This window comes from Hesperophylax consimilis, chromosome 15, assembly GCF_061612785.1.
Source record: "Hesperophylax consimilis isolate HC1 chromosome 15, BYU_Hcon_1.0, whole genome shotgun sequence".
Classification (NCBI taxonomy): domain Eukaryota; kingdom Metazoa; phylum Arthropoda; class Insecta; order Trichoptera; family Limnephilidae; genus Hesperophylax; species Hesperophylax consimilis.
Window position 1 is genome coordinate 12,917,440 of NC_142850.1, and position 27,438 is coordinate 12,944,877.

Genomic DNA, 27,438 nt, shown 5'->3' on the forward strand with positions numbered 1-27,438 from the left:
TCGACATGTTTTGACTAAATTTGCAGAAATAAAACTAGATACCGACTGCCGATTTTGCCGCGAAATACAATAGTAATAGGCAGGTGTGAGTGATATGAGGCAGGTGGTCTTTGATGTTTTATGTTCACTGTTCAATAGTGTATAACTGAGTGGTTTATTTATGTGTTTAACTCAAACTTAATTCATTACGCATCACGTGCAAGCGCGTGCATGATACGTGTAAACAAAAAAGGTCTATAATATTGCTCCTAAAGACAGACATGTGATAAAAAAAAGCATTCTGATGAAAACTGAAAACGTGTTCAAATGAAAATGTTTTAGTTATGATAAAGGTCACATTCGCTCGACTCGCCTTGTAATCCGATTCCCCCGTCACCGTCACCGCCTGCTAGTGTGTGAGGTGTAGTGCCCACGTGTTTTGATACGAGTACTACCAAGTGCAAGTACTAGTGTAGTGCGAAACTGAATGTTCGGAATGTGCTGTTCATCTTCGTGACAATACAACTTTTTTAAATATCTCCATCCAACATGGGACTCTCGTTTCTTTTTATTAATCACACGTGAACATTTGAATATCATTGTGTATTTTCGGAAATGGCAAAAACTGTCACACAACCACCAAATATGGAAAACATCGGCAAGTTTCGTAAGGTGAGCATATGAAAAGTTTTGACAACCACGTGTATCCTTTTTTTTGTTTTTATTCATGTAATTATCAAACAATGTTACGTTTTTCAAGATCAGGTGAAAGTAGCCTATCATTATTTGTTTATTTCCCTTCTTGAAATTTGATTAATCCGATTGTTTTTAATTCAAAATAAAACTTTTTTTTTGACAGTCTTTTCTTTTGGAGTGCTGGCAAAATGAATACGCGGAGCACTTTCTGCAAACTTTAAGGGAAAAGGAAGCCAAACGACCCGTCTCCACTTTGTCATCTCCTCAGGTGAGCACATTTATCTTGCATATTTATTTAAACTTTATTTGCGTTTAAAATGTCGCAGCAAGGAATATGACACCATGTGATGTAATTCTAGAAAAATGTTGTGAAAAAGATATCGAAAAAATTTACTGCGTATTTTTAAAAATATGATATATTGGTTCACAACCGTTTTACGGAGAACATGAAAAAAAAAATAACAAAACACAAAGCACGTTTTTTTGCCAAAAAATGTGACTCACTAACTTTGCAAAAGTTAAAATTTTGTAAAAACTTTGATTGTGAGTAATAAATTTAAACAGTTATGAAATTAAATAATATTTAATGTCATCTAATATAATGAAAAAGTAATAATTCATTTCGAGGCCATTGCACATTTTTCAAAACGTGAAGTTGTTTCAGGATTCATAATTTACATAAGGTATTCATATAATAATTAGCAACGACAGGTGTGGCAATCTTTACAGATCTGAGAATGTTGTATTTCGATCACAAATTACTTAAATTTTACTTTTGAAAATCTAATAAATTTAAATAAAAATAGTAAATGGTGGGTAATGACAAAATATTTTTATAATAAATATCAAATATAATAAAATACTCCTGACAGCCATTATGTCTGCATAACGTTATACTATTGTTGGATCTTGACTGTTGTCTTCTCAGTGGATCTATTAAATACCAGCATCGTAAAGTATTTTTTCATCCCAGCATAACATCGTCTGCCTGTCAGGGGTACGATGGTGGTAATTCTTCACTTCCTCCATCTCTCGTCAACTCCATTGTCAAGTCTGATTTACGTCTTGTGCATATTAATGCTTGGTAGCTCTTCATTAACTTTATCCGTCAGTCGAGTTATTAATTTCTCGAAGCACTCAGAAACAATGGGTTAAAATAATTTTAAAGCTAATTGAATTACTTGCATGTTTTTGTAATAAGAAAATCTCATACAATCAAATTATATCCTTTTAATGAATTTGTAGCTTTAAACATTCAGTATTAAAATATTTCAATAATAAACTAGTCATTTGTAATAAGCATTAACTTTGTGGCTCGCCATAATTTACAATAAAAATATATAAATTTGTTTTAGACCACTTTAATTTTAATTACACTCTACCGGTTTCAAAACACTCCTGACGGAGGATGGGTGCTTTCGAAACCGGTGGAGTGTAATTAAAATTAAAGTGGTCTAAAACAAATTTATATATTTTTACTGTAATAAACTAGTTATTCTGTGAAAATAAATTCGCATAATGTTGATTACTCCGACTTCACATCTCACAACGCTCATGTGCTCTGGTGTAATAAAAAGGTACTATCAAACACGGCTACCATCTTGATAGGCTGGGTTTACACTTGTAAGTAAAATTTACGACTTTAGTAAATTTTTGAAAAGTTACTCACAGGAGCGCTTACATATGCATCCAACTTATCGTAAATAATGCTCACGGAAGTTGTTTGGAAGTTTAATTTACGAACTTCTCACAGAGACCGCTACACCAGAAATTCTATTTTTGGTAAGATGGCTTCCTGACAACAACTCGTTGCCGCCGACTTTGACAGCTGCCATTTAGTAATATTTGATAACAGGGATTGTTTATTTACTGTTAGATCAGGGGTGTCCAAACTAGATGGGACCCAGGGCCAATAAAAAAGACTAAATACATTGGTGGGCCGCAAAATATTTATAAAAATAAAATACTGGTAATAATACGTAATATCGTTATTTTATTATCTACTTTTTCATTAATTTGTCTTTTACAATTCTGTCAACATCATCCTCAATACTAGTGGTAGCTAGGCGCAGTGCATGTTTAAGTGAAGTATCTGTCAATGAAGACCTGTATTTCGATTTAATAAACTTCATTGTTGAATATGCACTTTCACAAAGGTAGGTACTGCCCATCATCGAGCCCATTTTTTTGCCCGAAATTCGTCAGTTTCGGGAAACGTTCAGCGAGGAGCTTAAAAAAATCAATTCCTGTTTCTGTTCTGCCCTTGTAAAAGGGGTCTGATTGCAGATCACACAGTTCCAATTGATAATCAATCTTCACACTCGCAACTGCGATCGTTAATGGATGAGTAAAGAGAGCTATATCACTCTCAATTTTTTTAAAATCTGCAAAACGCCGCTCAAATTCGACGATTATTTCGTCCATGTATTTGAGGTGGTCCAAAAAATTACATTCTTCAAAATTTTTCATCTCTAAATAATGTTCTTTACAACTTGAAAAAAAAGAAAAATCATTTTGTTGTAGAGACGTTTTGAACAATTTCAGTTTACTTCTGAATCCATTCACATTTCCGTACATGTTGGCTATATTGAGGTTTTTACCTTGCAATTTTAAATTTAATTCATTCAAGTGTTGCGTCATATCAGTTAAAAACGCAAGATCAGCCAGAAACTGAGGATCTCGCATTTTATCTTGTAGTTCAGAAGTGTCAGATGATATCTCATTTTTTAGAAATAAAGGTATTTCTTTTCTTAAGGCGAAAAAGCGTTGCAAGCACTGGCCAGCACTTAGCCATCTGATTTCCGAATGCAATAGTAAATCTCCATAGTTTGCATCGATTTCACTTAAAAAGTCTCTAAATTTTCTATGTGTCAATGCCCTGTTTCCACCTCTAATCAAATTGGTTATCCTTATAACAACTTTCATAGCATTCATTTGACGCAAAGATTTTCCACACAAGGCTTCCTGATGTATAATACAATGCAACAACGGGTAATCAATGCCATTTGATGTTAGAAGTCCCGCGAATCCTGTCACTGTCCCGGTCATAGCTTTTGCCCCATCGGTCACAATACAAGAACACTTACGAAATCCTCCATATTCTACTATAGTTTTGTTAACCGCTTCAAATATATCACTGCCTTTAGTTGTTCCATGAAATGGTATTAAATCCAGCATTTCTTCCGTGATTGTAAAATCTTTGGAAATGCAACGTATAAAGATTATTAATTGACTGACATCGGTCTGGTCGGTACTTTCATCCAAACATATTGAATAGTATTCGCAATCTACAAAGTAATCACATATTTTTTTTGTAATATAATTACCCATGTCCTCTATTCGTCGCGCCACCGTTTGATGAGATAATGCAACAGATTCAAACTTTTCCGCTAATTTCAGCTGCATAAAGCGTTTAGCCATTTCAACTGCGCATTTTTTTATTAAAACTCCATCACTAAATGGTTTTTTTGCTCTGGCTAATTGTAATGAAACTTCATATGAGGCAGCCAAGCTTTGTTCATTCTCAGTACTTACTTTTGAAAACATACTTGTTTGCTGTATTAGTTTTTTTTTGTACTCAGCCACCATAACTTTTCTTGCTTCACCAACATGTTTTTTATACTTTTCTTCATGTAAAGAAGTATAGTGTCGCTTAACATTATATTCTTTACTTACAGATAAAACTTGCATACAAATCAAACACTGAATTTTATTGTTATTGTTGGAGATAAAGTAGTCTAACTCCCATTTCGCATTGAATGTACGATTTTCTTCACTTAACTTCCTCTTCTTTGTAGACATGATGAAAAGTTCAATATACTCAAACACAAAGCGAACAACGTAATACCAAACTTTAAAATAATGTAAAAGTCTTTAATAACCTGAGAGTAACCTTGCGCAATCAAAACTTTCATTGCGTTGAATGACAAGTGACAAACAAATGCCCAATGAACGATGCGCGGTAGGTACCTATTTTGAGTTCGGGGAATTCCCCGAATTCTCGAGTCAATAGTGATGTGAGCGACGTGATCGAACATACCCAAAACGTTTGAATTTCGTCGCGAGAAAAATAGTTTGCTCATTAATGTATTTAAAACTTCGAACAAAGAAGATAATGAACTAAAATCTGAATAATAATTGCTTTCATACAAAATGTGACAAGAAATAAATAAAGTAACTAAGTTAAAGCAATTATTAATTAAAATAAATATAGTTTAAAAAAACTAAAAAACACGCTTTTAAATAATATCGAACTAAAAACTTCAAAATAATTTTTAAAATAAGCTTAAAGCAATAATGAATGAAAAATGATAGTATTATTGTTAAAAAGCGTGGGCGCTTTGTGCCATATTTTTCGTATATCGTGCGCCCGACGCTTTTTCACAATAATACTATCATTTTTCATTCATTATTGCTTTAAGCTTATTTTAAAAATTATTTTGAAGTTTTTAGTTCGATATTATTTAAAAGCGTGTTTTTTAGTTTTTTTAAACTATATTTATTTTTCACTTTTTAGTTTCGTATGCTACAAAAGCGTGTTTTTTTAGTTTCTTCAAACTATATTTATTTAATGGTAGTTTCTTTATTACCGACTATGGTTCTAACAGGTAACTTTTATTCCGGAGAGGGAGCCTGAGAAACGGCTACCACTAGGGCCGAGGAAGGCAGCAGGAGAGTTACATACAAGCAAGCAAACAAGCAAGCAAGCAAGCAAGCAAACAAACATACAAGTGAAGTTAATATAAAAGCGTGTTAATAAAGTATTATTATATGCAGTGGGTACACCTACAGACCTCTTTGTAGTCGGTGTAACCGAATCGGACTTTTTTTTGAAGTCGGTTAAAAAAAGGTTCAATGGGCCGCAATAATCTAAACCGCGGGCCGCATGCGGCCCGCGGGCCGTGGTTTGGACAGCCCTGTGTTAGATCATCGATTCCCATATAATACCCATTTCCGCACACAACGGATTGCCGCTGCGGTAATATGTACAATTTTGTCAAACAAAAACGTAAGGGCCCGCAGAGTGTGTTGGATTAGGAATTGGCTTCAAAGAAGAAGTACTGATGGGGCTATCGTTCGTTTAACGGCAGAATTAAGAATTGAGGATCAAGGAAAATTCTTTAATTTTATCCAAATTATAGCAACTGACTTCTAATACATAGTGGAAATGATTGGACCGCTAATTAAAAAAGAATGATATTCGTTTTCGGAATGCTATTACACCAGCTGAAAAATTAATGAGATTCCTGAGGCATATGTGTGTAACACCATGTACGATCGTGTGAGAAATGCGGAGATCAGCAAAGAGTACAAGGCTGATGTAAGCGTAATGAGTAAGATCAAGAAAGGGACGCTTAAATGGTTTGGGCATGTAGAGCGAATGAACGAAGAAAGGAGTTTAAGAAGAATATACAATGCAAAAGTGAATGGTAGCAGAAGTCGGGGACGCCCGAGGAAGACATGGCACGACCAAGTGAATCAGATACATGAGTCAGGCCATGTCAAGAGTCAGAATAATAGAAGAGTATGTATTAGACGATGTATGAATGTGAATGAGGCAAGAAGTGTGTGCCAAGACCGAGTTGTTTGACGGTCCGTTCTCTCAGCCTACCCCTGCGGGGAAACGGTGTTATGGTATGGTGATTGTTAGTAAGTTAGTTAGAAAAATTAATGGTGACTATTCGATTTTTGGCGCAGGTAATGTTTTCTATGTATTCTTATATTGCATTTTTGTATGCATTCATTTTTAACGCTGCAGTGCTGATGGAACGATATTCTTGATAAACTGAGCTCCAAAATTCAAGTAGCTTATCCTTATTATATTGCAGCTTAAGGCTGAAGTCACAGGACAATTCTATTAACTGTTCGGTCGCGTCAACACAGACAGCCAACCTATTAGCGTCTCCCACATGCACACTTCAGAGTGACCGAGTCCCGCGCCACTTCAGGCGCAGAAAAGTAAAGACCGATAGGTTTACAGCGCAGTTCACTATGAGACTTTTCTGCGCGGCGGCCTGAAATGGCGCGGGACTCAGTCGCTCCGAAGTGTGCGTGTGGAAGACGCTATAAAGATTGCCTCACAACGCCCCTGGGATGATCCCGCGGCGCCCCGGGGCGTCGCGACTCACAGTTAGGGAAGCCCTGATCTATTGTTTAGGCCTTGTGAACATACTGAGAAGTGGGGAATAAATAATTTTCCTTACTTTATTAATTAATGTTATATTAGAATCATTAGTTCATTTATTGATTTATAATTGTTCAAGAAAATTTAATCTAAGACCATTTCTTTCTATATGTAAGGGTTTAGGTTCGTTGTCAAGCGGAACATGATTATTCACTAAGAGATGTTCAGCGAATTGCTTTTATTATTAAAACATTGTATATGTTCTTTGAATCTAGTTGAGAAAGACCTTTTAATGTTTTGTTTTGTTCTATTGTTTACTTTCTTCCATTAGATGGCATTGCTGAAAAGCGATGACTGTTCAAATCTATACAAATAAAAATGTAAATGTTCATTTGTTCAAAATCTTAAATCTTTGAAAGTTCTTCATCGATTGCTTTGAAATATTGACACAACGTTACATTAGAATACAGGTGTGTTTTTATATATGTATATCATATAGATGTCACCTGTGACAGGGAAAAACATGCTTTTTTTAAAAAATATATTGAACGCGGAATGAATGGAATTCAAACCTGCCTACTCATAAAAAATCTAATTATTAACTGCCAATAAAAGGATACGATTCATAGAGAACCTATGTTCTTCAATTTCTATTGGTATGTGATTGGAAACATTTGAAATTTTGATATCTCTGTCTTTTTCGTTTTCTTTCAAGGGTGTGGTGAGAAGGAGCCTATTTATGGAAGAATTGATAAACAATTGTGATAAACATTCTTTATCTCACAACCGGGGCTGACTATTTATGTACCTTCTTGCTTATAAATTAAGGTAATTATTTACCTACGACTACCGTTTGAGAAAATATTCCGTACGAGTCACTATTTTGACACACCGATTTCTCGCATACTTCGCGTTTGTTTGTGTAGTGGCAGTGTAGGAAACACGAAAGGCATAATCGGCATAATAGACAATTTTTCGAGATCGCTAGACACGCACCCGTTAATTGTTAGGCGATCAACTTTGATACCAAACATCAGATGAATTTAGTTTCTTAATATTTAAAGGTTTACTACGATTTTTTTTAAATGAAACGTTTTCATTTTAGGTAAGGTTGGGTTATTATAGGTTATTACAGGTTAGATTAGGTTATGTTGGATTATTATATGTTAGATTAGGATAGGTTAGGTTGGATTATTATATGTTAGATTAGGTTAGGTTAGGTTGGATTATTATAGGTTAGAATAGGTTAGGTTAGGTTAGGTTAGGTTAGGTTAGGTTAGGTTAGGTTAGGTTAGGTTAGGTTAGGTTAGGTTAGGTTAGGTTAGGTTAGGTTAGGTTAGGTTAGGTTAGGTTAGGTTGGATTATTATATGTTAGATTAGGATAGGTTAGGTTAGGTTGGATTATTATATGTTAGATTAGGATAGGTTAGGTTAGGTTAGGTTGGATTAATATATATCGCACCTCCGGTGCTAAACTGTCACTTATGCAAATAATGTAATTTTTCAGGAGAAGCATTTGAAAATTCGACATCCTATTATGATGTATAGTTCTTCTTGTCTAAAAAATGAACTGGTAATTATTTAAACTACAACTTTAAACTTCATATCAAAGTAAAAGCAAACGTCTCACAACTTTGTAATAAAAAAATATAAACATTTTAAATTTACAACCCTCCCAGAAGTGACGTTATGGCACTAGAAAACAATTTATCAGGCAATTGTGTCATAACAATCAAAACACGATATCATACTTTTATAAGTTTTATTAATTAAAAAATCAAAGCAGTTTAACAAACTTTCTTAATTCTACATATAGAACTTTACTATTAATCAGACTTTTTAATCTCAGTCTTCTTACCATTTTACGAACGGTTTTCAGCGACGTTTCATATTAAATCAGTCATTGGTCACGTATTGTACCTATTTAAATACTATAATTATGGAATAATTTCTTTTACTTATTATTATTATTTTAATTAGCACTAATTTTGTTCTAATTGGGTACTCTTAAAAAATCAAAAACCTTTAATTTATTGTTACATTCCCAAGAAAATCAGGGAGTCTTTAACACTGCGGTTTCAATAAACTTGTTTTCCTTGCAAGTGGAAATGTGACTTTATAGAATGTTAGAAGTACAAAAAATGAAATGAGATCACTGTAGAAACTTTCATAGTATCTTGGTATGATATTTGCCTCCACTAATTGCAATAAATCACGCTTTTTGCGTTCTCTAATTGGTATTTTTGAAGTATATGCTTGCTTGAAGGGAATTTCATCTATTCTTTGGGCGTTGCCTCTACTTCCGCGTAAATTTTTTCCTCTTGGTTGAATTATAGCTTTTGCTTCCTCCCAATTTTCAGTTTTGTAAGTTGTTCGATATTGGTAATTTTCACAATTCTTTGTGCATTTAATGCATTTAATATCACCAGTTTTGATTACATCTCCGTTTAAATTTTTTGCTATATTGAACTTCATGTTTTCCTCAAGTGACTTCAAATCAAAGAAATCATCGTAATTCATTTATTTTACCACAAATGGTTTACCAGTCTTCTTTGCCCCACGAATCAGTGACATGTATTGGTCGGGTACATTAATAGATCCAGCATTTTTTGCTCTTGTTACAGCTTTTTCAATAACCGAATGCGCTACGTCGCCTTCGTTTTGCGTATGACCTCGAATCAAAAAGTTATGTTGAATGGAATTAATGTCAAACTTACTGACTGCATAATAGTACATCGCAAACACAACCCTGTTCTTTTGTTGGCCACAGCAATTGTCCGAGTAAATAATTATATCGCAGCCATGACTTTCAAGTGCAATCTGCTCCGGGTATACACACACGATCCTATTTCTATGGCTCCTCTATTGCCCAAGCCTTCGTGCCAAAAATAACAGGTTGTTTCTTTCTTTTTTGCATTAGACATTGTTAAATATAACAATTTAGTCTCGATTTGTAGTAAAAAGAGCTTGATTTGCCAACAGGACAGGGTAACACTGCTTGTAAGTCATAGATGAAAACAATTGTGTTGGTGTCAGGTTCATGACACTTTTTCATATCCCTGTCTTTTTCAAGTCTACTTAAATTTTTTTCTTCCTGATGTAACTTGAACCTGTCATGTAACATTGTCACAATTGTTAATCGAACGAAAACTTTATACCATAAAACATAAGGATTGGGTAAACAATGTCACTACGTACACAAGTATCTTTATTATTTCAAGAAAAAAATGTCACAACAAACTTTAGTGTTATTATTGCTCCAAAATCATAAAAATGAATTGTCACAATTACCTTTGTGATGTTGTAGCTCCAGGAGACTGCTACTCGTGCGGGGTGCCGCGCGCAACTAACCAATCAAACGTTGTTTCTCCCAGTGGAGGTTAGATTTGCACCAAAACCATAACGACATAACTGCCCTCACGCGGAAATTATACGCACTATACAAGCGACGATGACACACCAAGTAAAGAGGTACATTAGTTATTTTTTCTCATACTCAGATCAATTTTGACAAAACTTGCATAAGTGACAGTTTAGCACCGGAGGTGCGATATGTTAGATTAGGATAGGTTAGGTTGGGTTATTATAGGATAGTTTAGGTTGGATTATTATAGGATAGGTTAGGTTAGGTTAGGTTGGATTAGGTAGAATTAAATCACAAACCAGTCTATACAAACCTAGCGTAGCCCACAAACTACTTGAAAACTGGGATATAACTCTAAAGGGGACGCGAGCAGGCGTTATTAAAGGTTCCCTAACATTTATAGTAACTTTTAGTAATAATTTAATAATATAACTAAATTCAAGTATTAATTCAAAGTAATCATTCCATATTTACCGTGAAGCGGAATTCGTAACCTTTACCAAAAAACCTTTCCTTAATACGTTAATTTTAATAAATAATTTTTTATTTACAATATTTTTTTGTATAAATAAATTAACACATCATTTAAAAAAAATGTTTTTCATTGTCTATGATATAAAAAACCGTTTTGCCATATAAATTTTAAAAACTATCCGATTGTGTTTTTTAATTGTTATGTTGGCAGTGCCCTACACTACGTATAACAAACGCGAAGTATGCGAGAACTAGGAATGTCAAAATAGTGTCTCGTACGGAATATTTTCTTAAACGGTAGTCGTAGGTAAATATTTACCTAAATTAATAGTAAAAATGTGCCTTGTTTTCAGGTGAAATACCGTGGCTTCCTGATACTAAACATGCGTCGTGTGACATCCCGTCTGGCTTTGGGAGGACGCGTTTTGCACGCCGGTGTTCGCCTTCTGGACATCTTTATGGATGGCTTTGTAGTGTCCGAGGATAGACTGCTTCATGTGGCTCTCATTTGCCTTCTAATTGCCAGTAAGTATTCATTAATCTAGTATACTCTATACCCTTTAATAATAATAATAATAGTATAATTACATAGAGCCGTTTTTGTTTACTATCTTGTGTTACCACTGAAGAGATATCCTGGTAGAAGTGATTTGTGGGTGTGCGCCCAAAGTAAGCTCAATATTGCCTTTGGTATTTTCGGATTATCTGTTCAGTGTATTATTGCGGTAGTACAAGAGAGATATTACAGACGGTACAATACTCGATGCAAGCGAAAATAAGAGAATTATAAAAGAAATTAAGAGAATTATGTGATAATTTTCATGGAAGCCTTGAACCAGGTGATGATATTATTATTGTTTTAATGATAAACTAATGTTTATAAGACAAGGTTTTTATGCATAGCACAAAGGATAATAAATTATTATAAGCAATAATTAGTCGCCTGTAATATCAATACAAAGTGAAAATATCTCTCGAGTAAAAATAAATGCCACCGACGGGAATTGAACCCGCGCCTTCTGATGTCCGGTCAGATGCTCTGGACCACTGAGCCACGTCGGCTTATTTCCAACATGCCAAATAATTCAATATGTACTAGTACTTCAATCAACAATTATGTACGGCTTATTATATTTTTTTCACCTGTAAACAACCAACTTTATTTTTGTAGGAAGGGCTTTGTTAGTGCTAAATTTCCCACTAGATGGCGTTGAGATATATTATATCTACATTTGTTGGTGAAATATTTTGACTTGTTAATAATTTATTATCCCAGGTGATGATAGTTATAATGTTATAATGCGTGAATGTTTTGAGAAGAAAACTGAGAAGCATGAAAGCGAAATCTTTATATCAATCGTTGTTTATAAATTTGTTTTTTTCAATTTAAAAAAAAAAATCTAATACTTACTCGTATTTTGAAAATATACTGTACATTTGCGAATATATTATTAGTAGAGGCAGGTAGATAGGTACATATGACTTTTAAAAAATATATAAATATAACGAGTAATGGCTATAGGTAGCAAATTTAGTCGGTCCCTTCGTGCTCGTTATAACCAAGTATTTACATAGTAGTTTTGGAAAGATAATTTTTTATAATTATCATTAATTCACAAAAAATTGCTTCCAAAATCCTGAAAATTCAATTCTTAATAATAGTCTTTATTTTATAATTTAAAACACAAATAAATAAAGCAGCACATATCCGTACTAGACATTTGCTTTACCTTTTAATTAAAATTTTTTTTTATTTAATTTGGTCAAGTATTTTGGCCTAAAATTCAAATTTATGTTTTGCATGAAAAAGGCCGCGCAGCCGTTCCTCTTAATCATCCCAAGTTTATCATGTAAGAGGGGTTATTGCCACATTGGGCGGTGTTGAAACAATATTATAAAAGGTGAAGGGCATGAGTGCCTCAGGAATGTATGTAACAACAGTGTATTAAATAAAAGATAAGGGAAATGAATTCCATGACACAACATTTATTTCTACAACACTTCATCAACCTTTAAATAACATGAGAACTCTATATTTAGTGACATTTATCTCAGGCGTGTGCTACATCCGAAGGATGAACGCACGATTGCTAATTTTAAATATTGCATTGAAAGCGACAATTGGGTGGTGACATTTATTATAAACTAACCTGATGAATGTAATAATGGGCGCCAAGTGATGCGGTAGCAAAACTAATATTTATAAGCTGAACGATGGATGACCAAAGGCAAATTATTAAACTGCGGCATCGTCACCGTTCGTAAGTTTTGTCAGCTCATGGTGCGGTTCGTGTCCTCTCTGCTAAGCGATGTTCCGGAAGGCCAGCCAGTTGAATACTGAATTGTCGAGGTGCGCGTCTAGCTTGCGAGCCCCGTCTCCCGTTGTCCAGAGTTGCCATAGATGCCAAGTTGTAAATAGAGATGGGCAGTGAATAATGCTAATGCTCTGTAGCGGGCAGGAAATGACTGCTACAATGCCCCCTCAGCCAAAGGACTTATGGCTATAAGTCTGAGGTTCGCCTGACACCTCCTGACAAGTTTGATGCACCCTCCAGCAGCAGAAATGTATGGTGCGGATTAGGCGGGTAGTAGCGGCTTCGGCATTGCAGAGTTCCGAATCCAAATATTCCCTGAGGTTCGGTAAGGTCTGGAGCGGTTGAAACCCCGCATGGAGATGACGAGAGAAGAGAGCGGTCCGGATGTCTTTGGTTGACGTATTCTGGCGATGACGAGAGAAGAGTGTAGTCCAGATGTCTTCAGTTGACGTAGTATAGCGAAGTTCCTTGAAGATTGAAGAAGTCTACACCTACTCAACCCTTGGTCACCGTTGAAATAAATAAAAAGAAATATTGAGTAAAATGGCAGGCCCTTATCGAAGAAATAGTGTATATAAAAGAATCATTGTTCTAAACACAAAGATTAAATAGTAATAGCTTAAAACAATCTTAAAAAAGTTGAGCAAAACTTGCAACAGAGTAAAAAGATTTTAACAAACTTTGTTGTAAAACACGAAAGTTAACACAGAATTGTACTTTGACAATGATATTTTATGTTGTAAAAAAAATTAAAAAAAAAAGGATTTTAACAAACTATGTTGTAAAAACACAAAAGTTATCACAGAATTGTACTTTGACAATGATATTATATGTTGTTAAAATTTTTTAAAAAAGGATTTTAACAAACTTTGTTGTAAAAACACGAAAGCTATCACAGAATTGTACTTTGACAATGATCATATAAAAATAAATAAAAGGTCAAAAAACCTATAATAGTTAAATGTCATGATGACTGATAATATGATAATAAATAAGTAAAAGAATTTTCATAAACGAAAAATTTAAAATTAATTATGCAAATATATGTACCGTGTACCCGTAGATAATAAAAGTTAACAAACAAATCAAAATACGCCTTTGTATTTAAAAAGGTTACGCACATCTTGTCAATAGATGGCAGCAAGTAGAAGATGATTGTTTAAACTGAAATCAGAATTTGTTTTTAAAATTCGGCTCATCTTGTCGACAGATGGCAGTTCAAACCAAAGCAATGGTAATTAAAAAGTTTTGCACTACTTGACAATAGATGGCAGTAGAGTAGAAATGAATATTAAATTGAAAATAAATATCAATAAATCTTCTTGCAAGAAATATTGAGGAGTATGCCAAAAGCAAATAGAAATAATTTAGAAATTAATCTATTAATTAATTTCATTTTCATGCCCATATTCCTCCGTCACGGAGCGAACCAGTCAGAGACTGAGGAATACCGTTGAAATAGACGAAACAAAACACAAAACATGAAATACGTAGACATATACATGACATAATAAATAAACACATAAAATAAATCTGTTATCAGCCGATCAGCTATCATGGTATTGTATCTATTATGAGCTGAATAAGCTATCATGGTATTGTATCTATTGTAAGCTGAATAAGCTATCATGGTAAATGTTAAAGCTAAAAGCTTGTAACATGGGTGTTATCGCAAAACGAAACCCAGTTATGGTGTATTAGAGCGCATTATTTGCAGACTCAACCATAGAACCAAATCCTCAATAAACGAAATAAACAATCACAAGTACATACACCGACAATACAAGACAGGACGTCATAATGTTCACCTTAAAAAAAAATTTAAAAGAATTCAGAATAAAAAAATATTGTTAAAAGATGAATTCTTGTAACGCGAGCCCACTAATCCGTTTCGGAAATGTAATAGAAACTCTGACTACCAGTTGATTGTAATGTTACAAAAAAAAAAAAAAATTCAATAAATAGAATTTTTTTAAATGTTCATAAGAACAAATAAAGAAAAGTTGAAGAAAAAAAAACCATCAAAAACACAAACCCAAGAAGTTGAAAATATCACGAAGTTAAAAGTTAGCGCAGAAATACCAAAGATGGCGGTAGCAATATTAAAATTAATATAAACGCCAAAAAATAATTTCGCAAAATTATTGCCAAAACGAAGAATTTAAACAAAAGCGCGGTATAAAACCACTAAAGAGACCTAAAATATAACCATGAGATCTTCTTAAACGAAGTTGTAGATAATGACGTGAAAAGAATTAAGATTTATTAATTAATAAAAATTCCAAAGTCCGAAAACATTCAAAAAGCGTGAATTGAGATCTAATAAATCCTCAATGTGAGATAGATGCCAAAACTCACCAATTAAACAGTAACGCAAAATGAAAAATTTAAAAATCAAGAATTTACGAAAAAAAATTAAATTTAAAAATTAAAATTCCAAAATCCGATAACATTCAAAAAGCGTGAATTGAGATCTAATATATCCTCAATGTGAGATAGATAACAAAACTCACCAATTAAACGGTACAGAAAATTGAGAAATTTAAAATTTAAAATCGAGAATTTAAAAAAAAAAATTAAATGTAAAAAAAATTTAAATTTCAAAAATATTTTATGAAAGATAATTATAAATTAATTATTTCATTATAAATTATTATAATATAAATTACGAAGACAATTTCCAAGAAGGAACTCAAAATAAATGTAAGTGTATAATTTATTAATATTCACTACAAAATAAAATCGGAAATTTATTGAAAATATTTACTACTGCGTAGTTAAAATAGATCATTATTATAGACTCGCCGTTCAGTTGCGATCGGAATGCAATGATCCCTCATTACAAGCTGGATTACCAAAACCCGTGACAATACAATGCAGTTCAACATTGGAGTCAACAATATTAATGTTCAACACTAAAATTCTCAACACTAAATTTTGATGAGAGAAAAAAAAAAAATTTCTACCGCGGATAATTATTATTTAAATAACAGCAAACATCGTGAAATTAAAAATAATAACTTATGAATTATTATTATCGGGATTGTAAAATGTAACATTAAAATTTTAAATAAATTGTTAAGAAGTTAAGTATTTTGCAACAAAAATCAATATGTAAATTTCGTGCAAATGTGCCAAATAAATCCTCCGCAGAGTTGGACAACAAACGACGAAATGTAACAATTAAATTTTATGTAAAATTATTAGGAAGTTATATTATGTAACAAAATTAACGTACAGAATTTCGATCAAATGTACCAAATAAATCCTCCAAAAAGAGTTGGACACAAACGACGAAATGTAACAATTAAATTTTATGTAAAATTATTAGGAAGTTATATTATGTAACAAAATTAACGTACAGAATTTCGATCAAATGTACCAAATAAATCCTCCAAAAGGAGTTGGACACAAAAGGCGAAAAATGTAACATATGAATTTATATGAAATTATTACGAGACTATGTTTGTAACATTTGATTAACTTGAAAATGGAAGAATTTAATTTGGAGAGATTTTCAAAAAATAATTATTAAAGATTATAGCAAATAATTAATTACGTGTGATTAATTCCAATATATCCTCTTGAAGAGATGGTAATTAAAGCACAACATAAATAATCAAAATTTAATAAAAGATAGGAAAGTTCCCTTCCCAAAATGAATATTACAAAAAATAATTTATTAATTGTGTCGAAACACGTCAGCAATTCCATTGTGGTCACCATAACCCGTCGGTCAGAGTGAACAAAACGGAATTACAACTAACCTTCCGTCAAATAATATTATTACAACAAAAAGGAAAAATCTCCCAAATCAAAAAAAAATTCCACATGGCAGTTATGATTAAATTACTTTGAATTTAACAAAATTTTTAAAAAAATATACGCGATCAAAACCTTGCATGAAAGTAATAAAACTGAATAAAATTACGACGCATTTCGCGCGCAAAATGATTAGACACGAATGCAATTATAATAGCGGTGAATATAATATTTCACTTACCTCGCTATGAAAGCAAAAAAATGTTATTGTAAGCCGTGTTTTGTGCGGCAGCAAGAAACTAGAGCGGCCCTCGCTATGAAATTTTCGTCTCGTCTAAACGCATAGTCAATAGGTGTACCTGAATAGCTAGAAACACAAAAGTAAGCATAGAGCAGCGCTTAGTCACGTCCGTGGACGGAGTACCATTCTAAATAAAATTATATCAAGGTGAAACATTATAACAGAACAAATAATACAATTAAACAAATAACGAAATCCGCTAATCGAATCCCGGAGTATCAACTGGCATAGCATTTAATATATAAAATTAAATATGTACGAAAAATTTAAAAAAATAAATTTAAAAGGTATAAAGCAATAATAAAAATTTTTTTAAAAATTGAATACAATTTTTAAAAGAAACACAGCCAGGTGAATCATCACATATACCGATACTATGAAACGGATGTGGGAATCTGGATCAAGATTACCACAAAATTAAAAATATACGAGATACCCACCACATCTCGCAGAGTATTCACGGCCAAAAATAACTTAAAATAATTATAGTAATTATCTTAAATTAAATACGGACGAGAACGCCGCAAAACAGAGGAAGACCACCATGAGCCGACATAAAATAAAAACCTTTATCAAGTTAGTTAAAAATGTCACCCACCAAAAAAAAATAATTAAAGCCAACTCTCAATGCCAACAAGAACGAAATAATTAAATTAAATAAATGCCAATCGGGTTAAACCACGTGGTGCGCCATTGTAAGAGGGGTTATTGCCACATTGGGCGGTGTTGAAACAATATTATAAAAGGTGAAGGGCATGAGTGCCTCAGGAATGTATGTAACAACAGTGTATTAAATAAAAGATAAGGGAAATGAATTCCATGACACAACATTTATTTCTACAACACTTCATCAACCTTTAAATAACATGAGAACTCTATATTTAGTGACATTTATCTCAGGCGTGTGCTACATCCGAAGGATGAACGCACGATTGCTAATTTTAAATATTGCATTGAAAGCGACAATTGGGTGGTGACATTTATTATAAACTAACCTGATGAATGTAATAATGGGCGCCAAGTGATGCGGTAGCAAAACTAATATTTATAAGCTGAACGATGGATGACCAAAGGCAAATTATTAAACTGCGGCATCGTCACCGTTCGTAAGTTTTGTCAGCTCATGGTGCGGTTCGTGTCCTCTCTGCTAAGCGATGTTCCGGAAGGCCAGCCAGTTGAATACTGAATTGTCGAGGTGCGCGTCTAGCTTGCGAGCCCCGTCTCCCGTTGTCCAGAGTTGCCATAGATGCCAAGTTGTAAATAGAGATGGGCAGTGAATAATGCTAATGCTCTGTAGCGGGCAGGAAATGACTGCTACAATCATTAATTACTTCCACTCCTGTAGTGTGTGATAAATCTTTTTATTTATTTATTAGTCTCGTTTTCATTCTCATTATGTTGTTTTTCTTTCTTTTTTTTTATTTATATTTATTTAAACTTTCTTTTCTTATTTCATGATCTACTATTTTAATACACATTTCATTTTGTCTATATTTTAAATTTATTTTATTTTATGTTTCTAATGCCACATATAAACACGTCAAAAGCACGTAACGTGAGTCAAGCCGTGAATTATGCGAAAGGAACGAAATGCCGCCAAAAAATAGATGAATATGTAGATCATTTATTTTATTATTTTCTTTTTTCAATTTCACTAACAATATTTTTTAATTTCCATTTTATCATTTACATTTTCTATCTTATCTGTTTTTATCTTTTTTTTTTCGCACCCCACACAGCCTCTCGTGGAGTGAAAAGGCTTACCTAAAGTTATCTATTAATTATGAATAGCCAAAGAAAACAATCTTAGATATTACCTACAGAGTGGTGCTACGTAAATAACGTTAAAAAATATTTATGCCAGCATGTGAATAGAACTATTATTTATTTTAACGTAATTGTTTGCCTGTGTTGTGGGGGTATTTATAATCTTAACTACGTGGCTGTCGCATGTATGATCCATCAGAGTCTAACCCCCCTTACATGGATGTATCATATACGATCCATGAAGTATCACTGAAACACAAACATTGTGTCAAAATGTGCCACTTAGTGGGATAGATCACATTGAAAAGGCCAGAATTGAAACGGTTAAACCTATAGTTTTAGTCTAGTCTTTCTGCCTGATTGCTGAATTTTGATTTATTTTCTCTATATATTGAACAGATTGTGATCAAATAAATAACTTTTTTTAGCCAAGTTCGAGGTGAAGGGCATGAAGGTGCCACGCTTCTCGGAGTTTTGCGAGGAGGCGGACACCAAGGAGCTGTCACACTCGGAGCTATGGTCGCTGGAGTGGAACATTCTGCAGCACATGCGCTGGGACCTGTGCACCCCCACCGCGGCCACCTTCGTGGAGTTCTACCGCCCTGTGGCAGTCTGCCGACAGGACTACGAGGATTGGAAGCTCAAGATCAAACAGGGGGTGATCACTTATGACAGGTTCAAGAAGAATGTCAACACCTCCATAAAAGACTTTTTGAACCTTACCTTATCAGGTATTGATTTTGACTTCTGAAACTTTTAATGACATGATTTTAAATATTCCTGTTTACCTTTCTTCATCGTCTTGTGTCAACACCTTCACCAACACTCTCTCAGTAATCTATCGCTCAATTATCCGACAACTACTATAATACACCATTATTTTAACAAGTTGAAAGCACAATATCAAGCTCTATAATTCGCCGGCATTAGTAAGTCAAATTCAGTAGTCTGCTGCATGTCTAGACTCGACCGCCAAGCCTTGTATACCGACGGGTTGGGTTATTTTACTCTACTGCCGTCTAGCTCGCTAGAGCTGACCATTTTTCACTCATCTGCGTTCATTATTGATGCTTTAGGACATTTCAATTAGTCCCCTACATATTCTACCAGCCTCTGCATCTGTTTGTTTCGCTACGTTTTTTGTTAAAAAAAGTCTTTTGGCAAGCGTAAACATGACACTTACAACTAAAAATGGAAAATTTACGAAAGATCTATGTTGTTACCTGTTTTCATTTTTAACAATTTTTTTTTATGAATGTACGCTTTCTCTAATTGGTTGATTAATGAGATAGTATTATATTTTTTAAACATTTACCCATTTCTAATAATTTTCTGTTACTTCATCCATAGCGATAATGATTATTTAAAAAAAAGGTCTGAAGCAAACAAAGAACCTTCTTAACTCCTCAGGCCTCTGGCGTATTTTGGTATAAGGTCGGAATATTTCCGCTTTGCAATAAAATCCACATAAATGGGATATTTCTCCTGAACGTATCCAAAAACTAAAAACTGTTTTTGAAAGGTGATGAAATATGCTTTCAAGTTTTATTATTAGAAAAAACATGTAATTTTTGAAATAAAAAAATTTTGAGTGCCAAACATAAAAAAAAGTTTTAAATATGGATTACATTTTTCTAAACGTTATTGTCACATCACTTATTTCATGTAAAAATAATTAGTAAAAAATTCACCAAGTTTTATAAATTTTTTTTCAAATCATTGTTGGAATCATTGGTTTAACAGAGGTGTACATTTTAATTCTTCTGTGGTTAACTTTGAGATTTGGATATAAAGCATGGTGTTTTCTCTTTCTAATACCGTTAACATCTTCTTTTCAGCATGACAATAATGGGGCTGACATATTACGCTTAACGCATCATGGCTTGGCATGTTTCAAATTTATAAGGTTTTCCATGCAAGAAGTGTTTCTTTCCCATCCCTTGGAAAATCTCTTAAGAGAGTTTCGCTGTACCTGCTAATATAACATCCAATAAATTTTTTAATTGTTTATTTATTGTTCAGATATGAGGTTCACTCGGTACCCTCCTTCGCTTGTGGCGGCAGCGTGTGTGCAGGCAATGAGGATCCACTTCGGGCTAATCCCTTGGCCGCCCCTGCTGTACAAGATCACCTCCCACCCGCTAGAGTCTGTTAACCCTAAAGCCGTTTTACTATACAAGTAAGTCTTATTTAAAAATATATATTTAACAAAAAAATTTTAATCTTTTTAAAATCTTTCTGGAACAGATGATTAATTTCACTGGCATGTCTCGGGCCTAGGAGTAAAAATTTCTTATATAATGTTTCGTCATCAATTTTTCATCATTCTTTTAATTCCGAGAATCTACAGTGTGGGAGATCAAAACCTCCTAGGTAGATGCCCTCAGAAAGATAAATATTCAGAATTAAAACATTGATTGAAATTACATTATCCATGTTTGGTTAAATTATCAGACCTGAGTGGCCTGGTACATCTCAACCTCCCTCTTCCCCATCTCCTTCCTTCCCCACTCATTTCAGCTTCAGAACATATTTCTTTGGGATGTGTGGGATTGCACTAATATTCCCCCACTTTTTTATATATATGTATTTCTAACCAACCGGTTTCAGTTCAACCCGAACCTTCATCAGGGTTTATAAAATTGTATGTTTTTATAAACCCTGGCGAAGGTTCGGGTTAAAGTATAAATAATAGAGTGGTATTCAAACAAAATTATTTTATTTTTTAAAAAATAATTATTATAACCTCACACTGGGGATGCCGCAGACTAACCGAGTCTGGGTAATTTGGACTAAACTAACTAACTAACCATCACGCCGTTTCTCCGCAGGGGTAGGTAGAGAGGACGGACTGCCAAACAACTCTGTCTTGGTACACACTCCTTGCCTCTTTCACATTCATACATCGTCTCATACATACTCTTTTATTGTTCTGACTCTTGACATGGCCCGACTCAAGTATCTGATTCACTTGGTCGTGCCATGTCTTCCTCGGACGTCCCCGACTTCTGCTACCATTCACATTTGCATCGTATACTCTCCTTGCACTCCTTTCTTCGCTCATTCGCTCTATATGCCCAAACCATCTAAGCGTCCCTTTCTTGATCTTACTAATTACGCTTTTTTAAAGTCGGAGGCGGTTTACTTACGTTCCCCGCGAGCACTTAGGCCATAGGCCCATTGTACTATCCTAATTACGCTTACATCAGCCTTGCACTCTTTGCAGATCTCCACATTCCTCACACGATCATACATGGTTTTACCACACATACGCCTCAGGGATCTCATTTCAACAGCATTCAATCTACTTTCATCCTTTCTCATGCCTCAGGGATCTCATTTTAACAGCATTCAATTTACTTTCATCCTTTCTTTGCCAGTTCCATGCCTCACTTCCATACATTGTGCAGTAAAAACACTGATTTGGGTTCCTTCTGCAGTTATTATGCGTTACAAATTCAGTAAAAAGTGACAGTGAATATATAACATATTCCAAAGATAGGATGTACATATTATCCCTTTCAGGCCTGAATTTTTTTTTTCTAAAATCACATTTTTTTTGCAGTGATCTTAGAAAAAGGCCTTATAAGGCACGTGCAAAAAATAATTTAAAAAATCCTAGCTATCCCCAAGGTCATATACTACCCCTGCACGATCGTGACGTTTGGGCTAGAACTCTACTAATGCACGGTCGTGACGCTGTTAGACTTTCGGCTTTTTTGTACTTGTTTAATAGAAATAAAATTCGGTTTATCAAAAATAAATTTATTATTTAAGCAATCACATCATACATTTTATAATCATAGTAACAAGATGATGAAGATGTAAGAATAAGTCTTCAATGTGTTTGTGTAGCTAGAATTGAGATCAGACAAAAAAATATTCTCCACGCTTAGTTAATAATAAAAATACTGCTAATTTTTCAATCAGACTTGAAAATAGCGATATTCAATCTTATTTTTTGTGATAAACTGCAAAGCAATTTTGTTTCCTTGAAAGGCAGAGATACGCATCGCAATTTTCACACCTAATCTTTGACCTGCTTTTACAATTTTCCATTCTGCAGGCACGAGGATTTTCAATCTCGTCAAAACATGGAAGATGGTCATAGCCGTCATACCTTTTAGATTGAGAGGGTTGGTTCGATTGCCTATACTTCACATTTGGCTCTAAATTTTCAACAGCCTTACCATCACTCTCGCTAATCCTCCTTTGGCGAATAGGTGCGTTAGTAAGTCCATCTGCAACTTGCATGCGAAACTCCAACAAGTCCATAACTTTGTTGCCTGGAACCGCAGCTGCCGCATAATCTAATTTATACAAGCGCTATGCGTTGGAAATGGCCAAATCAAAGAAATGGAGTATGACTTTTAGGGTCCATTTCCTTGTCTTCATAAATGTGCGGTAGTATTCAATAGACTGATCGAGAATGTCAACGCCGCCTATGTGTTGATTGTAATTAGCGATTACTTTAGGAGCGATGACATCAATGAAAGCTGAACAATTTTTATTCCAGCGTTTCACAGTTACTGTTTCGTCTGCAGATGTGCAATTTGAGGAAACTAGTACAGATTTGTTGCCCATCCATTTGACAACTACCACATCATCGCTCACTAACTGCTGAGATTCACCGCGCTGCATATGACGATCTTGTTTAAAATGTATGCTCGTCCGCTCAGGTATTCGATTCATCATTAGCGTACCTGTGCCGTGCAGTTCCATAGCGTTCAATTTTTCAAGTAATGGTATGGACGAGAAGTAGCGGTCAAAATAAATGCAACTTCCTCTTGGAATGCTTTTCGAAAGATGCAATATTATCGACGCACCGACTCCTAACGATCTGTCCCCAATCGGAGTGCTAGCACCTCGATAGATTTCAAAATCAATCATGAGCCCATCGTGAGTTGTAGCCACGAAAGCTTTTAGACCTTGGGGTCGTAGCTTAGTTTTGATGACCTGTCGCAGCCCACGCGGGCATACACCACTAAAAGGGATCATTTGCTCATCTATAGAATAAAATCCCGGCTGCCTTTCCAGTCTATCACATGCTTTTTTAACCTGGTTTAGCACAGGCTGTACCTTCCAAAGTGTGTTGTTATTCCCTGGTGGAGGTGTATCACTGTCCACAACGTGTAACGCTGTACGCAGAGTCTTGAATCGGTCTCTGGCCATTACGTCCGCAACTAAGCCCAATCGCATTCCTTTTCGCCAGTACATGTACATCCGCGGATATGGGAAGTATCCCATGATAAAATGAATGCCTATGTAATAGTTATTGGTACACATTGCAGAGTGTTCGAAAAACTCGTCGTCGAAGTAGTCTTCGAAATATTTATTTGGTTCTCGAATTTCTCCTGGGTCGTCACGCTGCGTGTAGCTGTGTCCTTTTTGGTTAAATGGCACCTGTCTCCAAAGTCTCCTTCTAACCGGGCCGGCGCTTCTTTGGCCTACAATCCTGCGTGGGAGTTGAGACGGGGTCGGTATTGGTGGAGCTTTTTCATCAACATGGTCATATGGCATTTGGGGATGCAATTCTTCATCGTCATCCATGCCATCCACTTCTGAATTGTTGCCATCTCCTATCAGTTGCAGTACTAAATCACTATTCAGCTCCATCTCTGCAATAAATGTGAATAATAGTGATCAAATCAACGAAGTATTAGTCAAAAACAAAAACTGCCTAAAGTCACGTTAGGCCTAACCGTCACGATCGTGACTCCTGATCCAAAAAGTGTGATTCTATTTACAAATCTCAAGTTTTCAATGTAAATACTTGTAAACTACAACCACCGGCATTAAAACAACAAACTAATAACAATTGCATGATGTATCAATTAAAAAATGTACAAAATAACATCACTTACGTCTACCGCTCTCATCGGAGAAAAAGACTGCCATCCTGGTCGCCTCACCAATATCAACTGGCCGGCCGATGACGGGAACAATCTAAATTAGTGGGTAGCTAATTTTGTGCACTATCGTTTGCCGCCGTCTTCGTTCCGAAAAGTTGATTAGGAGAAGCGCGGGAATTTTTTCATTGAATGTGCACGCTCGTGTTGGAGCGTCCTTAAAGGGTTATGCAAATTGTATTATTTATGTATACATCTGTAAATGTATTATTTATCAACACTAAAAATAATAACCCCCCATTTACATAACACGTTCTACAAAAACAGTTAGTTACACAGAAGCAGTAAAATGGTTAGTAGAATTAATATGTGTGAATGTATGTTGAAAGGATATGGTAGAATAGAACATTCAGATTAATGTACATAAAAAACTAAATATGATTTAAAAATCGGAGTAAAAATACACAAACTGCAGTAACTCAATCAGATTATTAATTTCTGAGATTGTAAATACTTGAAATAAATATATTTTGATATTATGAAATGATATTATCAGTCAATTTGTGTGCTCTTGCATAGTAATCTACATTCGTTTTTTTTAAACAATTTAACTATTGGAAGCTTCGTCTTACAATGAAAAGCCATGTGTGCCCTGATTTCGAAATATGTTTTTTTGTGAATGTTGTGTAGAAATATGTAGATAAATGTGTTTCAATCATGACCACAATGTGTATGCAAAAATATACTACTTATTGTGTCTTTCTTTACACAAGTGTAGGTTTTGTAGTATTCCGCTTTAAAACTAATGTAACTCTCTAAATAACCATCACACTGTTTGTCTCAATAGGTTAGGCAGATAGGGTGGGAACACAATGGCCATAAATACACGCCTTCTGGCCCAACTCCTCTTTCCTTCATTCAATGCTCTTCTGTTATTATTATTGTCTATACATTACTTACTATTTAGTATTTGATCAGTATCACTTGTTTGTGTCATGTATTTCTGGGGTATTGTAACACTGTCTATTCTTTCTTTCTACATATCTAAACCATCAAAACGTCTTTATTAGGCTAGTTTTACATTGGCGACTTAGCAGCGTGATTTAGCAGCGCCGTTCAGCCAATTACATCATTTTATGTGTAAATGGCAGGGCTATACACATTATCAACTGAGCCACTCAATCATTTTCGATATACATAATGATGTATTTGGCTGAATTGCGCTACTAATCCGCTGCCAATGTGAAACTAGCCTCAATTTTGTTAACTAAATTTACTTTGACCTTAATTATTAATTGACAAACTCATACATCAGGGATTTAATGCATTCAGTTTAATTTCATTCTTCCTCTCCCAATTCCACTCATCACTGTTAAAGATTTGGCATCAGAACTCCCCCCCATTGTTAACTGAATCACGCCTGTTTTCAGCATTCATTTTAGAGTTTTACTGCTTTAATTTTACTGTTATCCTTTCTCCGTCAATTCCACCCCCCATCTGTCACCATCAGATTTGGCATCAAACTCTCTCCATTGTTGACTGCTAACCTTGCTTATTTTTTTTAAATAGCATTTGACATTTTTAACTGATATACATATTTTCAACTACGTAAACAGTATACATGATTTCAATTGGACCTTAATTTAACTTATACTAACATACTTTTGTGGTGTAAACATTGTATTGGGTAATTTTACGTATTTAAATTTATTGTATTTTTATATTTTACACCAAGTGATAAAATTTTTCTATTTTCACCATGAAACACAGATGTTGCAGAAAACACATTTAATGATATGGAACTCAAAATAACTTCTTCTCTAAACTAAAATAAAGACATCTCAATACATAATATCACTTAATTTTTCTTACGTAAAAGTTGAGAAAAAATAAAAACATACTATTTAGTGTTTTTTTTTCATTATCGATGTAAGAAAACGTTCTTTGAATATGAGCCCAAACTCAAAAAAAAAAAAATGAAATTACAAACAATTTTTGCCATTACATAATATTTCACATTTTGTGTAGATAATGTTAGTTTTATTGACTATTTTTGAGAAAAAAAATCAATTTAGGTCATCCGTCCAATATGAGCCGAGAGAGGACATATCTCCCAAAAAACACTTCACACTGGACGTGTGTACGCCTATATTGCACTGTTCTGTGTCATTCTGTGCCACTTAATAAGAATACTGGGCACGTGATGTGTGAATATCGAACAGCTGTTTAATTAGTCGATAAAAGGTATGTCGGGGTCTATTTTGACTCATGTATTAAGTGTTAAAATAATTAATGAATTTATTATCTCTTTTCCAGGATGATGATGGTGAACAATAATAGAATTAACAGCGGCAGAAAACGTAGATACTCAACCAGCGAGGATGACCAGGGATACTGCACTGCCAAGAGTTCTCCAGAAAGCAAGAGGCCATGCACGGGCTCTGAAAGCTAGTTGCCACGGTCTCCCTTCCCTAGTAAATGTGATAATAATAATAATAATAATTTGCAATATAGTGACGTATGCTATATTACTAATGTCCTATTCAATATTTACTATGGAAGCTAGCATTTATTTAGCGTCTCATATTAAATGGCTCGCAGAGAAATTAATACCCACATATTATATCTTTGGTCTAATAACTTTGTGAATGTTATTACCAAAGAGAGTTTGATGAGTTAATTATTGAAGTTGTCAGATTTACCTGTCATGCTCATGTCAATTGATCATATATTTTAAGATTAAATACATACATATATACACATATATATTACTTATATATTACTTATAACCACATGTTATTACAATA

General features: G+C 34.3%; 1 protein-coding gene across 1 annotated transcript; it reads left to right on the forward strand.

The window, feature by feature from the left end:
- Positions 1-437: 437 nt before the first annotated feature.
- On the forward strand, positions 438-27,438 carry CycJ (Cyclin J). Its single transcript, XM_089640220.1, has 6 exons — positions 438-651; positions 839-943; positions 10,991-11,162; positions 19,211-19,513; positions 20,805-20,961; positions 26,948-27,438. Exons 1-6 carry the CDS (start codon positions 595-597, stop codon positions 27,081-27,083), a joined length of 930 nt encoding a protein of 309 aa, XP_089496346.1. The 5' UTR covers positions 438-594; the 3' UTR covers positions 27,084-27,438.